General features: G+C 39.2%; 1 protein-coding gene across 3 annotated transcripts in view; it reads left to right on the forward strand.

Annotated features, from left to right (window-relative positions):
* stat6 (signal transducer and activator of transcription 6, interleukin-4 induced) overlaps positions 1-17,753 on the forward strand; it is a 61,657-nt gene extending 43,904 nt beyond the window's left edge. For 2 of the 3 annotated variants that reach the window (XM_071347268.1, XM_071347269.1), the window contains 12 exons: positions 866-953; positions 1,214-1,336; positions 1,913-2,005; positions 2,163-2,366; positions 7,019-7,113; positions 7,489-7,622; positions 7,843-7,992; positions 8,217-8,283; positions 8,482-8,550; positions 8,759-8,806; positions 11,154-11,261; positions 13,857-17,753. In XM_071347268.1, the coding sequence (XP_071203369.1) occupies positions 866-953; positions 1,214-1,336; positions 1,913-2,005; positions 2,163-2,366; positions 7,019-7,113; positions 7,489-7,622; positions 7,843-7,992; positions 8,217-8,283; positions 8,482-8,550; positions 8,759-8,806; positions 11,154-11,261; positions 13,857-13,917 (1,240 nt within the window). In that variant the 3' untranslated portion in view covers positions 13,918-17,753. Of the gene's footprint in view, positions 1-865; positions 954-1,213; positions 1,337-1,912; positions 2,006-2,162; positions 2,367-7,018; positions 7,114-7,488; positions 7,623-7,842; positions 7,993-8,216; positions 8,284-8,481; positions 8,551-8,758; positions 8,807-11,153; positions 11,309-13,856 lie in introns of all 3 variants that reach the window. The other variant, XM_071347270.1, reaches the window with a different exon arrangement.
* Positions 17,754-18,868: the final 1,115 nt, after the last annotated feature.

Here is an 18,868-nt window from a genome sequence, read left to right on the forward strand (position 1 = left end):
TTCAGCCATTCTTTGAGCTGTGACAAAACGAGCTACATATGGACAGTACCAAAATAAATGATCTAATGACTCTACCTCCTCGCAGAAAAATCTGCATAGCTGGGAAGATTGTATCCACCATATATTTAACATTCTATTGGTTGCAAGAATTGGTTGCAAGAATTAAATTTAAATTTAATAATTTAAATTTAAGTTTTGATTCCGGCGTCTTTTTGTATGTAAATTCATACACCATATGCCATGCAATCGGTACATCGAAAGTCTCTTCCCAACTATGGGGTCTGAATACTTATGTTAATGTGATATTTCTTCTTTTTATATATATATATATATAAATGTGGGAAAAAATCCAAACCTTTTTTTTTAGCTTTGTCATTATGGGGTATTGTGTGTAGATTGATTGAGGGGGGAGGAAACAATTTAATCAATTTTAGAATAAGGCTGTAACGTAACAAAATGTGGAAAAAGTCAAGGGGTCTGAATACTTTCCGAATGCACTGTATAGCCTAATAAGCAACTAATTCCAAAACACTGATAAATATTGAACTTTCAGCAATTACAAATTACATGTCCCTCCCCTGGACTAATTAAAAAAAAATAATAATAAACCCTTCCCTTGACTGAAATGTAAAAAGAATGACCCTTCCCCATTTTTCTCCAGGTACCCATTCTGTACATTTCAATCCATCCCTTAAAACATTTCTGTGAGCAACTTCCTTGGTGGCTGTCAATAGTTGTGCAGAGAGCATAGTAGGCCAATTAGTCATAATCTACAATAGACACGGATATCACTCACCATATTACTGTAGGCCTTTAAGTAGTTATATTCGAGTCTAAATAAGTGTTTTTGTTCTGTTTATTCCAGTGAGAATGTTGGAGAGTTGATCAATAACACAGCCATTTTGGAACACAACACTTCCAGCAAGAGTACATGTGCCACCTTCAGGAATATGGTATGTACTGCAGCCTTGCTTTTACCATGCACTGTCAAACTTCTTGTGTAGCTTCCTGTAATGTCATATTTGCCAGATTTTTTTTAATCAACCAGATTTGAACTTTTTTTTTTTTTAATTCTGTATGTCTTAAAGATATGTAAGAAAAAGTCAAATTCTTATAACTATGTCAAAATGAAATTATAGTTCATAAAGTTATGTATCTTGTTCTGTTGTTATATTCTTCATAAAGTGATATCTTATTCTGTCATTTCCTCCAGTCTATTAAGAAGATCAAGCGAGCAGATAGAAAGGGGTCAGAGTCTGTTACAGAGGAGAAGTTTGCTCTCTTCTTCACCACAGAGATCAGCATCACTGGCTGTGACATTCCCTACAGGATACAGGTCAGGTGTCCTTCTCCCCTCCTTTTCTGCTCTAAATCCTTTCTCCCTTTGGCCTCTGTAATGTTAATATTCTATTCAATTCAACATTTAATAACACTTGTACAGCCCGATCAAACATAGAGGTACATGTTAAAGCTCGAATGACACCAATGTGTGGTATGACAAAGTATTGGTCTCTTTCTACACTCTTTTTCTGGTCTCGCCCATTTGCCTGTGTAATGTCAATTGAGGTTTGACATGTACGATTAGACATCACTTTTTATCTCTTAACGTCTTGGTAATAGCAGTATTATAGCACAGCAGGCCTGAGACATGCAGACAGTTTGTGCCACATCTCTAAATTCTCTTAGGGTGACGTGTTATTAACCTGGTCCCAGATCAGTTTATGCTCTTGCCAACTCCATTGCTGTCATTGGCATGACAATTCCATAAGGAGTTGGCAAGCAGAAACAGACTGGCACCCAGGCTGAAATGTTATTAAGCATAGTTTAGATCCTCAATGGAAAGGTTTTGTCTAGATGATCAGTTATTAGTATGGCTGTACTGACATGGTGTTGCTCTCCTGTGTGCTTGTAGATGATCTCTGTGCCGGTGGTGGTGATCGTTCACGGTAGTCAGGATAACAATGCCCTAGCAACCATCATCTGGGACTGTGCCTTTTCTGAACCAGTGAGTGCCTGCCTTTGGCCATCCCTCGTTCTCTTGCTCTCTCACTCTCACAACTCTCTTCCCTCTCATATCACACCCACTATCAACACAGACTAAACAGTATGTCTGCTCACTTCCCTCACAACATCAACCTTCTCTAATCTTATGACGTCATCAGGAAAGGATTCCGTTTTTGGTTCCCGAGCGCGTTCCCTGGAAGCAGATGTGCAGGACCCTGAACAGTAAGTTCATGTCGGAGGTCGGAACGCAGCGTTGCCTAGACAACTATAACCAACACTTCCTGGCCCAAAAGATCTTCGACAAGCCAGACATCGCTGGAGACTACAGCAACATGCTGGTATCCTGGGCACAGTTCAACAAGGTACACGCACGCACGCACACACACACAAATCAAATTTTATTTGTCACATACACATGGTTAGCAGATGTTAATGCGAGTGTAGCGAAATGCTTATGCTTCTAGTTCCGACCATGCAGTAATATCTAACAAGTAATCCAACCTAACAATTTCACAACATGGACACACACACACACCAGTCTTTACCCACTGGGTACAAACTGGTTGAATCAATGTTGTTTCAATGTATTTTGTCAGCGTATTGTGACGTGGAATCTACATGGACAATACATTCGATTTAAATACATATATATTATACGTAAACAGTTGTTTTGATGGTGAAATTTCAGCCACATGTTATGTCATCATGGTAACCAATTTTCAACATAGACAAACATTGTATAAAATATGTTGAATTTGTAACTTTGAAACAACGTCAGATATTCAATCTTATATCCACTATCAGAAAAAAAACAATAGACTGGGCAGCACCTCCTACTGGAGAGTTGGGTCTACCTACAGTGATCCAGTTGGTCTCCCATCCAGTGTTTTAACCAAGCCCAGCTTTGATTTTTGTCACTGACTATTAGCAATGTGCTATAGTGAGAATGACTACTGAGAGATCTCTTAATAACTAAATAGATTCACTGTTGCTATTGACGTAATTCCAAAGGGTAGATTTAACAGATGAAATGTAACCATACTTTACAAGTCATATGTCATCAATGAGACCATTTAGGCCTATATAGCATTTGAAACAGCTATTGTTTCAATTTAACCTAGGGTTCAACTAAAAATAGACAATATATATAATTAATATGTTGGATTCACGTCTCAACCAAACATCTAACTTAAAATAGGACTAAATCAAACTTTATTTAAAATTGCATTTAAAAAGTCTGTCACGCCCTGGCCTTAGTATTCTTTGTTTTCTTTATTTTAGTTAGGTCAGGGTGTGACATGGGGTATGTTTGTGTTTTTGTCTTGTCTTGGGTGGTTGTAGTGTCTAGGGGGATTTGTTAGAGTGTATGGGTTTGTGTTGAGTGAATGTTTCTAGGGAAGTCTATGGTTGAGTGTATGTGTCTAGTTATGTCTATGGTTGCCTGAGTGGTTCTCAATCAGAGACAGATGTTTTTCATTTGTCTCTGATTGGGAGCAATATTTAAGGTGGCCATAGGCATCATGTATTTGTGGGTAATTGTCTATGTCGAAGTGTTTTGTGTCAGCACTTATGTTTGTATAGCTTCACGGTCGTCTGTTTTGTTGGTTTGTTTTGTTGTTTCCTTCTTTAAATAAAAAGATGTACTTTCCACGCGCTGCGCCTTGGTCCTCTCTCAGTCCCTTTGACGATCGTGACAAAGTCCTATTTAGTCCTATTTAACTTTGATTTTTGGTTAGGATTGAGACCTAAATCCAACATATCAATTATTAATTTGTAGACAAACTGGATCTTGAATTGTGTTTTGGTTGTCAATGCAACCAAATATCAACATTTGAATGAGATGCATCTTCTGCTTGGCTAGTTCTATCCGGGCCACTGACTTAATCTGGTTTTAATTCCAGTTTAATGATTCATGACCAAAAACCAAAGGGAAAGAATAGGATTAAGCCAGTGGTTCAGATTAAACTATCCAAGCCTTAGATACAGTACATATCCTTTAAATGTTGATATTTGGTTGTGTTGTCAACCAAACGCAATTCAATATTACTTTCCGAATACAGTAAATAGCCTAACGTTAAGGCTGTCTTACAAACTAATGTAACATTCAACCTTAAAATGAGTAACATATACATGGCCACATTTTGAGGTTTCTGTTAATAAATGTCTTATGTAATCATAGCAAGGTTGCAGGTCTGTAGAGATCTTCACAATTGCTATTATAATCTGTACAGAATCTTGAACAACATTGATCATGTACTTTTAATGTAATCTCAACTACAATCCAGGGCCCGGTTTCCCGATAGCAATGGAATATAGGGTTATGAATATTTTAAGGATGCATCTTTCCTGCAACGGCCGAAGATGTACCACGCGTTTCCCAAAACACCACGCAGAGAAAACGCTCGCTAAATGCGCCATTGAGGCATGTTTCGATACTGATAGGATCAAAAGAAAGGCAGTGCTGCCCTTCGATCAGCTTTCTCCATTCAAATCTTACCTTAGCATTAGTTATTCCACAATACTGACGACAGATCAGGTCCTAGAGAGATAGTCACGAACGTGAGGAGAGACGGACCAAGGCGCAGCGGATGTTGAGTTCCACATATTTATTATAAAGTGAAACTTATCAAAACAAAACAATAAATCAAATAAACTAACAACGAACCGTGACTACGTGGTGTACATGCACAAAACACAAAATAATATCCCACAAATGCAGGTGGGGAAACAACCTACCTAAATATGATCCTCAATCAGAGGCAAAGATTGAATGCATGAAATTGATTTTAATATCTTTGAAATGTAAACACCTATCTGGCCTATAGGCCTACTGTACACTGAGTGTACAAATCATTAAGAACACCTGCTCTTTCCATGACATCGACTGACCAGGTGGAAGTTATGATCCATTAATGATGTCACTTGTTAAATCTACTTCAATCAGTGTAGATCAAGGGGAGGAGACAGGTTAAAGAAGGATTTTTTAAAGCCTTGAGACAATTGAGATATGGATTGTGTACGAGTGCCATTCAGAGAATGAACGGGCAACACAAAATATTTAAGTGCCTTTGAACGGGGTATGGTAGTAGCTGCCTCTAATTGTGAACCATATTAGCACCCACATAGAAATATCTATACTAGATCACCCACTAGTCACGCCCTGACCTACTACACCATAGAGAACTAAGGGCTCTCTATGGTCAGGGCGTGACAGATATTATCACCTATGGCTGCAAATATTGAGGCGTCTTATTCTAATGCTTAACCTATAATAATGCACTCAATCAAGATTTGGCACATCATCAAGCACGTTAGGATACATATCATGAAATATATTGATGCAGAAATTACAAAATACCCAAATAGCTAAATAAAATTCAATTGAATGAACATGAAATTGATTTTAATATCTTTGAAATGTAAACACCTATCTGGCCTATAGGCCTACTGTACACTGAGTGTACAAATCATTAAGAACACCTGCTCTTTCCATGACATCGACTGACCAGGTGGAAGTTATGATCCATTAATGATGTCACTTGTTAAATCTACTTCAATCAGTGTAGATCAAGGGGAGGAGACAGGTTAAAGAAGGATTTTTTAAAGCCTTGAGACAATTGAGATATGGATTGTGTACGAGTGCCATTCAGAGAATGAACGGGCAACACAAAATATTTAAGTGCCTTTGAACGGGGTATGGTAGTAGGTGCCAGGCGCAACAGTTTCCCATGTATATCAAGAATGGTCCACCACCCAAAGAACATCCAGCCAACTTGACACAACTGTAGGAAGCATTGGAGTCAGCATTGGAGCTTTAGACACCTTGTAGAGTCCATTCCTTGACGAATTGAGGCTGTTTTGAGGGCAAAATAGGGGGGTGCAACTCAATAATAGGAAGGTGTTCCTAATGTTTGGTATACTCAGTGAAGGATATTTATCTGTTAATGCAGTCATCTCAGTTTCATTTGAATCCTTTGCTTGTTTGTAACAATTGCACAGACATTGGCAACTTTGTATTTGTAGTCAACTTTGCGGTCACAGAGAGACAGATAAACATATTGAATGTATGTTTAGAAGAGATCTTCTATGAATCAAGTGACGCAGTAGGTGACGCTGTTCTATATGGTCCGAGGCAGTCGCTAAAGTGCATTTTCAAGTGCAACTTTAGTAACGATGGTTTTTGGAAACAGCTCAGAGATTTAACCATGTTCCTACGAAGGTTGTAACGATGAACTTAGCCTTAAGATGCTTTTGGGAAACCAGGCCCTGGTCATTTGGTTGTGCTATTAGATGAAGCACAGTGATAACACATTAAGTTGTATAAATACAAAATATCTGACATTGTATCCCCATTTGAACTTTGTTCTGCTTTTAAATGGTTGAAAGTACAGTAATAACACATTTGGATGTGAAGTCTAAACCAAAAGTCAGACATAGTTTTTCCATTGGAACTTTGTTGTCACGTGTGCTTCCTCTCCGGCCTCTAGTTCACCAGGCTGCTCGTTATGGCGCACACCTGTCACCATCGTTACACGCACCTGCGTGCCATCAGACTCACCTGGACTCCATCACTTCCCTATACATGTCACTCCCTTTGGTCCCTTCCCCAGGCATCATTGCTTCTGTTCCTGTGTCAGTTCTGTGCATTGTTCGTGTTTCTTATTTTTGTATTATGTTGTGTTTATTTATTAAAACACTCCCTCTCTGAACTTGCTTCCCGACTCTCAGCGCACATCGATACAATTGTGCTTTTAGATGGGTTGAAGCATAGGGATAACACATTGGGAATTCAACAAACTTCTGGCTGAGTGGGTGAATAAAGGTTGAAATCTCATTGGTCTCAACCAAATATTACCCACATTTCTACGTTGAAATTACGTGTTGTGCCCAGTGGGTAGGCACCCACCACCTCTAGGGTAACTCCATATGCCACATGATTGCTAGTAATATTGTGGACAGAACAGAGTGAAATGTAACAAGCAGAGGGATTAAACAGTGTAATTTCGTTGGTCAGGAGGTGCTCCCTGGACGACCTTTCACCTTCTGGCAGTGGTTTGATGGTGTGATAGAGCTTACCAAGAAGCACCTGAAGAGCTACTGGAGTGACGGGTGAGTCATGTCTGCCAGTCAGAGACAGAGCTAGGCCTGTTCATTAAGCACCAAACGGAAGAAAACAGACTGAAACAGGAAAGGACTACCTGAACTTATCCAATAAGAAACGCTTGTTTTAATTTGACTTTGAAAATGTTTTTGCTACAGTGTGTCCTAATAAATAAGACTGTCTACCAGTGAGAGACACAGAGAAGACCTGGTTTCAAATAGTGTTTCAAAGATTCAAGCCTGTTTTGAGTGTCAGATGGACAGGGTTTGCACCTTTGGGACTATTCCATTGGTTCAATCGAGCACAGTTAAAGTATTTAAAAGAAAATTAATATGACTCACACACACATAGATAACTGTGTCCTGGTGTTTTCCTTCCTCTAGGTTGATATTTGGTTTCATCGGTAAGCAGCACCTCCACCTGATTCTGAAGGACCGGCCCAACGGGACCTTCTTACTGCGCTTCAGCGACTCTGAGATAGGAGGCATCACCATCGCATACGTGGCTCCATCAGAGAGTAAGGGTTTAGTCTGTCCGTCCGTCTGTCTGTCCACTCAAAGTAATTGTCCGACTTGGTTTACAGTCTCTATTGGAGTTTCTCGTGCTCTGTTTTTCCATTCTGACTGCTTACCTCTGGAATGGAACACTGGATTCCAGAAATCCTGAGATACATTCCTATTAAAGTGGCCTTTCTTTCTCTCTCCTTTCCTCCCTCCAACCTCCATCCCTCTTTCCAGACGGGGGCCAGAAGATCCAGAATATTCAACCGTCCACCAAGAGAGACTTGGAGATCCGTTCCCTTGGTGACCGTATTCAAGACATCGACTTCATCACACACGTGTATCCAGATCTGCCGAAGAATGACGTGTTCCGAAAATACTACACAGGCAAGTCCTATTGATGACCAACGAGAGAGTGGGGCGGGGGGCGGAGAGACAGCGAGCGAGAGGCAGATAGATAGACAGCGAGAACGAGAGAGACAGAGACACACAGAGAGCGATAGAATATTATTTGTGAGAAGAAGCTTTGAATTAGATTAATATTATGACAATTGTAAGAATGCTCAGTTTAAATGGGAATTCCAATCTTCTTCCCTGCCTCATTTGACCAGATAACCCGTTACCTCGGGATACCACCTCGGGATACCTCTTAGTCTCCATCCAGACCAAAGTAGGAGTGTAAGTTACACAGAAGCTATGTAACTAACCAAGGTTCTGTCCCAAATGGAACCCTATCCCCTATATAGTGCATTACTTTTGACCAGGGAATATGGTGGCATTTGGGACATAACCTTGTTACCTAACATGATGTTGTTAAAAGCATACTATTTGTTGTGAATTATTGGTGTGTGTGTGTGTGTGTGTGTGTGTTTGCAGGGAAGCCCACTGTGACTCTCCTCAGCGCAGTGAGACCCCACAGGACAACAATTCCTCTTTCTATTCCATGTGAGTCTGAATCCCTTACTTACACACACACACACACACGCCAGATGAGTCTGAATCCCTCACTCACATGTACACACACACACACACACACACGCACACACACACACACACACACACACACACACACACACACACACACACACACACACACACACACACACACACACACACAAACAGACTTCACAAGGTCTTCATCATTCTCTCTTAGGGACCAGGGGAATGGAGCCAGTGCATCACCATTCTACTCTCTCTCTCCGTAAGTACCTTGTTAGTCAATGTGATAGACTATACAGTGCCGGGAAGACACATTTACTAGACACTCTTGTCCAGACTTGCAGTTAGTGCATTCATCTTAAGATAGCTACAGTGCTGTGAAAAACTATTTGTACCCTTTCTGATTTTCTCTATTGTTGCATATTTTTGATACTGAATGTTGTCGGATCTTCAAACAAAACCTAATATTAGATAAAGGGAACCTGAGTTTACAAATAGCAAAAAAAAAGTATACTTGTTTTATTTATTTAATTAACAAAGTTATGCAACACACAATTCCCATGTGTGAAAAAGCAATTGCCCCTTTACACTCAATAACTGGTTGTGCTGGTTCAGCTGCAATGACTCCAACCAAACGCTTCCTGTAGTTGTTGATCAGTCACTGTGGAGGAACTGCTTTAACTCAGTGACATTTGTGGGTTTTCAAGCATGAACTGCTCATTACATGTTCTGACAGAACATTTCAATTGGGATTAGGTTTGGACTTTGACGAGGCCATTCCAAAACTTCAAATGTGCTGCTTTTTAGCCATTTTCATGTAGACTTGATTATGTGTTTTGGATCATTGTCTTGCTGCATGAGCCAGCTGCGCTTCAGCTCACAGATGGATGACATTCTCCTGTAGAATTCTTTAAAAAAGAGCAGAATTCATGGTTCCTTCTATTAAGGCAAGTCGTCCAGGTCCTGAGGCAGCAAAGCATCACCAAACCATCATACTACCACCACCATGCTTGACTGTTGGTTAAAGGTTCTCACTGTGGAATGCAGTGTTTGGTTTTCGGCAGGCATAATGGGACCCATGTCATCCAAAAAGTTGACAGAAGTTTGCCAAATATCACCTGAAAGCACCTGGATGATCATCAAGACTCTTGGAAGAATGTTCTATGGACAGATGATTCAAAAGTTTCGACGACATGGGTACCATTATGCCTGGCAAAAACCAAACACTGCATTCCACAGTAAGAACCTCATACCATGGTTTGTGGATGCTTTGCTGCCTCAGGACCTGTACAACTTGCCTAGTCAAAGTCCAGACCTAATCGCAAATGAGATGTTGTGGCAGGACTTGAAACGAGCAGTTCATGCTTGAAAACCCCCAAATGTTGCTTAGTCACAGCAGTTCTCCATGGAAGAGTGGGCCTAAATTCCTCTACATCAACATGAGAGACTGATCAACAACTACAGGAAGCGTTTCGATGGCACAACCAGCTATTGAGGGGCAATTACTTTTTCACACAGGGGCATTGGGTGTTGCATACGTTTGTTTATGCAATAAATGAAATAATTATGTAATTGTTGTGTTATTTGTTCACTCAGGTTACCTTTATCTAATATTAGGTTTTGATTGAAGATCTGATAACATTCAGTAACAAATTAAAAAGGGGGCAAATACTTTTTCACGGCACTGTAGGTAAGACAACCACATGTCATAGTAAACATTTTCCTCAACAAAGCTATCAGCAAAATCAGTGCTAGTAAGAAAGGAGAAGTGTAAGTGCTCCTGCAAGACAGGCAAGTACAACAGTAGGGTGTAGGGTATTTGGTTGTCACACTTTTTACTCTGATGCGTATTTCTCAGCACCAGTATATATTAAGACTCATTTCAACGTTAACATCTCTTATTCCAACATGGAGTCGTTAGTCAGCAAACACACGGTTCAATTGTGACAAACATCCCCATCACGGGGTTGGATGTCACACAGTATGTATGGGGTTGGTTGTCACAATAATACATTCTAGTAGCTTATTCCTTTTGTAACAAGAAATGAAGCAATGTAGCACACAGAGTCTTAGAACTAGCCTTACTTTGATCAAACAATATTTATAACAAAAATCTTTTTCTTTTTTGATGCATAGAGAACAACATGATATTCTGAGTAAATTTGTGTGTTTATGCATGTGTTTGCAATATTTTTTATGGCCGGTATACGCCCACACCATTCCAATACAGAAAAGCTGCTTTTTAACATACATTAAACATACATTAACATACATTAAAACATTTGGAAGGAAAACGATTCCCCTCATATAATTAATTCAAGGTCATATTTCATAGGAATCTGGAAACACTGGACATTTGCTTTAAATCCCAGACAGACTCCGTCAGTTTCATGTCTCATGCAATTGTGAGCTACTGTGAAGTTCATGTGTTGACCAGTGACAGGACTCTAGCCTGAGTGCCAGTCTGTTTGCTGCTATCATGCCAACTCCAGTGACAACGAGTTGGCAAGTTCAAAAACAGGCTAACTTGACTCATCTGGTTAAATAACAGTTACATAATTGAATATAGCTACAAATAAAAATCTAAGTATTTTGTATGTTCTCATCAGGAACAACCAGTTCCACACCCCCTTCCAGCTGGCCCCAGTACCCCTACAGGGGGGGATGTATCCTGACCCCCTCTCCAATCCCAATGGACTCTTCCCTGGCCCGGACATGTGAGTGACACCACACTCGAAGAGGGGATATATAGTGCTTTCAAAAAGTATTCACACCCGTTGACTTTTTCCACATTCTGTTGTGTTACATCCTGAATTTAAAATTGATTAAATTGAGATGTGTCACTGATCTACTACACACAATACCCCATAATGTCAAAGTGGAATTATGTTTCTAAAAATTTATAAAAAATGTAAAGCTGAAATGTCTTCCAGACTCATATCAAACATCTCCAATCCAAAATCAAATCTAGAGTCGGCTTTCTATTTCGCAACAAAGCCTCCTTCACTCACGCCGCCAAACTTACCCTAGTAAAACTGACTATCCTACCGATCCTCGACTTCGGCGATGTCATCTACAAAATAGCTTCCAATACTCTACTCAGCAAACTGGGTGCAGTTTATCACAGTGCCATCCGTTTTGTTACTAAAGCACCTTATACCACCCACTACTGCAACCTGTATGCTCTAGTCGGCTGGCCCTCGCTACATGTTCGTCCACTGGCTCCAGGTCATCTACAAGGCTATGCTAGGTAAAGCGCCGCCTTATCTCAGTTCACTGGTCACGATGGCAACACCCACCCGTAGCACGCGCTCCAGCAGGTGTATCTCACTGATCATACACTGATCATCAAAACCTCATTTGGCCGCCTTTCCTTCCAGTTCTCTGCTGCCTGCGACTGGAACGAATTGCAAAAATCTCTGAAGTTGGAGACTTTTATCTCCCTCAACAACTTTAAACATCTGCTATCTGAGCAGCTAACCGATCGCTGCAGCTGTACATAGTCCATCGGTATATAGCCCACCCAATTTACCTACCTCATCCCCATACTGTTTTTATTTATTTACTTTTCTGCTCTTTTGCACACCTGTATCTCTACTTGCACATGATCATCTGATGATTTATCACTCCAGTGTTAATCTGCTAAATTGTAATTATTCGCTCCTATGGCCTATTTATTGCCTACCTCCTCATGCCTTTTGCACACATTGTATATAGATTCTCTTTTTTTCTTTTTTTTCTACTATGTTATTGACTTGTTTATTGTTTACTCCATGTGTAACTCTGTGTTGTTGTCTGTTCACACTGCTATGCTTTATCTTGGCCAGGTCGCAGTTGCAAATGAGAACTTGTTCTCAACTAGCCTACCTGGTTAAATAAAGATGAAATAAAAAAATAAAATAAAAATAAGTCTTCAACACTTTTGTTATGGCAAGCCTAAATAAGTTCAGGAGTAAAATGTTCTTAACAAGTCACATAATAACTTACATGGACTCACTCTGTGTGCAATAATAGTGTTGAACATGAGTTTTAAATGACTACCCTATCTCTGTACCCCACACATACAAGTATCTGTAAGGTCACTCAGTCGAGCAGTGAATTTCAAGCACAGATTCAACCACAAGGACCAGGGAGGTTTTTCAATGGTTTGCAAAGAAGGGCTCCTATTGGTAGATGGGGAAAAAACAGACATTGAATATCCCTTTGAGGATGATGCCGTTATTAATTACACTTCAGATGGTGTATCAATACACCCAGTCACTACAAAGATATAGGCGCCCTTCCTAACTCAGTTGCCGGAGAGGAAGGAAACCGCTCAGGGATTTCACCATGAGGACAATGGTGATTTTAAAACAGTTAGAGTTTAATGGCTGTGATGGGAGATAACTGAGGATGGATCAACAACATTGTATTTACTCCAGAATACTAGCATAAATGACAGAGTGAAAAGAAGGAAGCCTGGACAGAATAAAAAAATATGGCAAAGTGTTATATTTGGGGCAAATCCAACAAAACACATCACTGAGTACCACTCTTCATATTTTCAAGCATGGTGGTGGCTACATCATGGTATGGGTATGCTTGTCATCGGCAAGGACTAGGTAGTTTTTCAGGATATAAAGAAATGGAATAGGCTAAATCCTAGAGGAAAAACTGTCTCAGTCTGCTTTCCAACAGACACTGGGAGACAAATTCCCCTTTCAGCAGGACAATAACATAAAACAGAAAGCCAAATATACACGAGTTGCTTACCAAGATGATATTGAATGTTCATGAGTGGCCTAGTTGCAGTTTTGACTTAAATTGACTTGAAAATCTATGGTAAGACTTGTGTAGCAATGATCAACAACCAACTTGACAGAGCTTGAATAATTTTTAAAAGTATAATGTGCAACAATTGTACAATCCAGGTATGCAAAGCTCTTAACGACTTACCCAGAAAGACTGACAGCTGTAATCGCTGCCAAAGGTGATTCTAACATGTATTGACTCAGGGGTGTGAATACTTATATAAATGAGATATATCTGTATTTCATTATCAATAAAATTGCAAACATTTAAAAAAAAATATATATATTAATCACGTTGTCATTATGGGGTATTTATTGTGTGTAGATGGGTGAAAAAAAGGAATTTAATGGATTTTGAATTCTAGCTGTAACAACAAATTGTAGAATACGTTAAGGGTTATGTATTTGAGGGTTATGTATTTGAGGGGTATGTATTTGAGGGGTATGTTAAGGCACTGTATTTGACACTTCACTGGGACAGCACTTCAGACTCCTCCATATACTGTGTGTTTGTGTTTTCAGGTCCCAGGGCCCGACTACTGAGATGGAGCTAGAGGAGATTCTGAACACACTCTCGGAGTAGGAGAAGGAGGAGGAGGAGTAGGAAGAAGTGGAGGAAGAGGACGAGGGGGGAATGTAAGAGGAGGAGGAGCCCAGTGGAGACAGTTTCTCATCACTCTGATCTAACAAAGTGGATATTCGTCAAATCAGTCTTGATTTATGTATTGTAACAGGCCCATAATGTGCTTACTCAAGTCCGTTTTGGATGTATTTGGCTGTTCCCTTACAAAAAAAGATTGCTGTTTTGAAACTGCAGTAAAAGTGCATGAACTGCAGTCGACTGTGGTATTTTAAGACGCATACTTGTAGAATAACTGCAATTATACTGCACTCTAACTGCAGTTACACTGCAAAATTACAGCAGTAAAAAAAACGGTGTTTGTTGCATACTGCAGTTATACTGCACTCTGACAGCAATCTTTTTCGTAAGGATTTTCGCTGCATAACATGTAGAAGTTGTCCCTTTTCAGGTTTAGAAGTGACTGCTAAATGCTAACTCCGTTTGTATAAAATGGTTAGCATAGCTAGCATACAGAAATCGGTGGTATTTTTTAAACTGTAATTCAGTTGATTGGTAATGATGACATGAACATGTGATGCGGTTGACTTCTATACAAGCATTATACTCCGATTTTTACCTCAACATAGTGTGAAATAGGCTTATAAACATTAGCCGAAATGTAAGCTAATTTTGCTGGGGGGCAATGAGGAGAATCGGGATCTTTCCCTCACGCGTTTTCATGGCAATTCCATTGTTTTAGTCGAGTTTGATTGACCTATTTACTGCATCTGCATCCCAGTCGGTATTAGAACGTTGCGGCCCCCTGCCCGCCTGTGGGGAAAACAACCTAGGGTTACCTAGGTTACCGCGTTAGTTCACAGCAAAACCTCAACCTTTTTCAAACGCAATTTTCTTGTTGTCTGCTTGTTTTAGTAAATTACAAAACTACATTTAAGACAAGTAAAACATGTTTAAAGATTACTTTTCAACATTGCCTGCTCCCGAGCGTTCTCAATACTTAGAAAAACGTAATATTGTAGAGCTTCTCTCATGCCCCTTTTCATGACGGTGCTAGCAGCCACGTGAGGGAGTGAGTGATAGCTAGCTACCGACTGGAACATTAAGCTTCAAGTAGTGAGTAGAGTTACAAACGGATTATACTAATAAATTAAATGTCTTACATGTGATGTAATGTTTTCCATACACATAGCTATGTGTAGCCTACTTGGACACCGGGTGCCCACTCTCCCACGCCAAAAATCCTAAAGCCACAGGGCTCTTCTCGCAGGCTCTATTTCCCTATGTCGGAGCATTGCAAACCACAGGTTGGGAGTTTTTTACCTGATTACATGTACATTGAACAACACAGCAGCTGTTCGGCATGTTTTGTTATTTATGTATAGCAAAAAATTGACAACGAAGTTATCTCTTTTATAATGGGGTACAATGGGAAACAATGTTTGTATTCTCCAATTTGTGGCGGTGGTCAAGGGGAATTTCTTATGACGTGAATATCGACTCAAAGAGTATTGAGAGAGACGAGATGTTCTGAGAGACATAGACATTCTACCTATCACTCCTTTCTCCTAGTTCAGTGGTTCCCATTCTCGACTTTTTCCTTGCTGAGGACCACCAGATCTGGGAACCACTGCCCTAGTTTATAATATAGAAGTGTGTTAAAAGCCATTGGATCATCTATTTAGTAAATCTCATTTTGGCACCCAGAACCAAATCTCGCATGCGCGTTGGTCTGTTTCGTCTGTCACGATTCTGTCTTTTTTGGGATAAAGGATATGAGACTGATGGATGTACACTAAGGGAAGACTACCACATTATGCAGACAACATAAATAGGATAGTATAGCCAAGACAACGACCAAATCAGTTAGCAATATACCAGCACAAACATATATGGAACCAGGCTACTTACAGTATGAGACTGAGAACAAACTTCTAGGCTTTCTAACACAATGGAATAAACCAGATCACAGCCATATAAAGAACATGTTGGGTGTTCATACAGTACTTACATACATATTTTCTATACAGTAAACTTTGTTTCCATTTAAAGGAGTATTTCAGAAACACACCATTTGCACATATGTAGACACTTATGGGGCTGGATATAATGAATATGAGGTTAGAAATAGGTGAAGTGTTTCTTTAATACACCGGCATCATTATTAGCTGTCAATATGATAGCTCACTATGTAGTAGTTTGATGATTTATCATTGTTTGCTTGTATGTACAAATTATACATTCCTCATATCCTAGTAGATTACAAGGGGACTTCCACACTTTCAGACACCCCACAAAAAATCTAATGCTTAAAATGAAAATATCTTTCCATTTTTAAGTTGTCTTTTTATTGTAAATAACTTAGTTTTACCTAGTTTTAATGTCCGTAGCACAGAGATGGTTGATTTTACATGGCATCTTATACAGTATTCCATGACATAACCTACATAGTCACATAGTAGAGTGATATTAAATCATTGATTGTTGGGTGATGAGATTAAAAATAGTTGTTTCAGATGAGTAGACACAAATATAGGTTGCTATTATGATAGTATATGTATAATACAAAACAAAAATGTTCTATTCAATGCTTTGTTATTTCTCTGTCATTTTGACTACGTTACCTTTAAATGACCAGTAGCGCTTTTGTTATCTCTAAGGGAATGTCATACTCCATGATATATTCTGTCTTTTTCTCAACTATGAAAAGGTATCTTGATATTTTGCTCAAACATGTATTCGGAAGCATTCTCTCTTCTTTTTTAAAATTTGTTGTGAGCAAATGAAGCGGGTGTGCACTATAATCAGAATGCTTCACAAGTCATAATTATTCATACTTCCACAATAAATGTATTTCCTATAAATCCCATGGCTATATAAACCAACCCACCTTCACTCAGATTTATTTTCCTTTGAACTATTAAAAGAGTTGTCATAAACTGTCACAACTGTTTACGACATCTGTCATGTCATGGCTATGACAGTCTTATTTAGTCCTTATGTACAGCTGTAGGATCTTAATTTGAGCCAGTTTGTAACAGCAGGATAATAATCCTGCAGCAACAGGAATTGTGAATTATTATGTGCATTATAAATAATGGACATTTTTTGTAGGGGTTGATACATTTTTCATATTTTAAAGTGGAAATTAATAACTTTAGAAGCCTTTTTAAACCTTGAATGCACTACAAGTTTGCATTTTCTTCCATGCAAGAAAATTCTCAGCAACAAAAGAGTGACTAAATTAAGATCCTACATGTATAAGTAGGGTTCAAGTACAATGTAACAGAGTCTGAAGCAAAACTAAAACATAACTGCAGGCTTTTCTCAACAGCAGCTTTTATCAACTCTGTCAAAGACCTCTGAACTCATCCGATGGGAGAAAGGATGTGAGGAATCAAGGAAATGCATTTGAGGTTTTCTCAAGAACTACTCAGCTATCCTTAATATTTTCCATGGAATTGAGTGAGCGTGGATGTCTAAAAGTTGTTAGTCACCAGAGTTTAATGTTATTTGTGGCTTTGTGTTACAGCATGTTACAATAGTCACTGTTCCTGGTATGACTAGTTCCAATAATTCCATAATTGTTACTTAGGTCTAGTGTTATGGATTTGAATTCAACACGTGACGTGATCACTGTGTCACTACTTTAGACATTTGTTAATAGTTGGTTTTGTTGGTTTTGTGTATCATCATCATAGATGCCCTTATTGCCCAGCTGATTCAATTTAACTAGCCCTGCTTCAATGACTTCATCATGATCATCAAATATAGGCAACAATCCTTTTGCATGTAACAGTATTTGTATGTCTCCTAAACAATATAATCCTTCGACTCTTTCTTGAATTTTGGATTGATTTCCTTTTTTAGACAAAGAAACACACAAAACAGACATAAAATCAACACCATGAGGATTAAGACAGGGATTAAAACAACTCTATAACTTGACCAACTGCCATCTGGAGTTTCCACAGTTCAATGATAAGCATACTTCTATTCACCTCCCTCCCAGCCAAGGCACTTGGGCCCATATTCAAAAAACATTCCAGAGTGGGACTGCTGATCTAGAATTAGTTTTGCCTGTTAAATCATAATGAATAACAGATACTAGATCAGCACTCCCACCAGAGTCACAATGCTTCTTGAAGGAGAATGGCCACAGATTTTTGCTCACAGGCAGATAAACATCTTGCTCTAAAGCACACTAGACTGGTGGTCCTCTGTAGCTCAGTTGGTAGAGCATGGTGCTTGCAAAACCAGGATAGTGGTTTCAATTCCTGGGTCCACATGTATGTAAAATATATGCACGCATGACTAAGTTGCTTTGGCATATACACTGAGTATACCAAACACTAGGAACACCCTCCTAATATTGAGTTGCACGCCCCCCCCCCCCCCCCCTCCACCCTGCTTTTTCCCTCAGAACAGCCTCATTTCGTCAGGGCATGGACTCTACAATGTGTTGAAAGCATTCCACAGGGATGCTGGCCCATGTTGACTCCAATGCTTCCCACAGTTTCTTTTTATTTATTTTTTAAGGGTTGGATCAGTTTAATATTGTGGAAAGATTGTTGCTTCCATCAATGTAATTGATTGATCAATGTAATCCCCCATATCTTTGTTTTGGTAAATATATATATACATATACATACACATATGCATACATATATAAATACACATACCTACAGTTGAAGTCGAAAGTTTACATACACTTACAGTGGGGAGAACAAGTATTTGATACACTGCCGATTTTGCAGGTTTTCCTACTTACAAAGCATGTAGAGGTCTGTAATTTTTATCATAGGTACACTTCAACTGTGAGAGACGGAATCTAAAACAAAAATCCTGAAAATCACATTGTATGATTTTTAAGTAATTAATTTGCATTTTATTGCATGACATAAGTATTTGATACATCAGAAAAGCAGAACTTAATATTTGGTACAGAAACCTT

The sequence above is a fragment of the Salvelinus alpinus genome, chromosome 17 (genome assembly GCF_045679555.1).
Source record: "Salvelinus alpinus chromosome 17, SLU_Salpinus.1, whole genome shotgun sequence".
In the NCBI taxonomy this organism is placed as follows: Eukaryota; Metazoa; Chordata; class Actinopteri; order Salmoniformes; family Salmonidae; genus Salvelinus; species Salvelinus alpinus.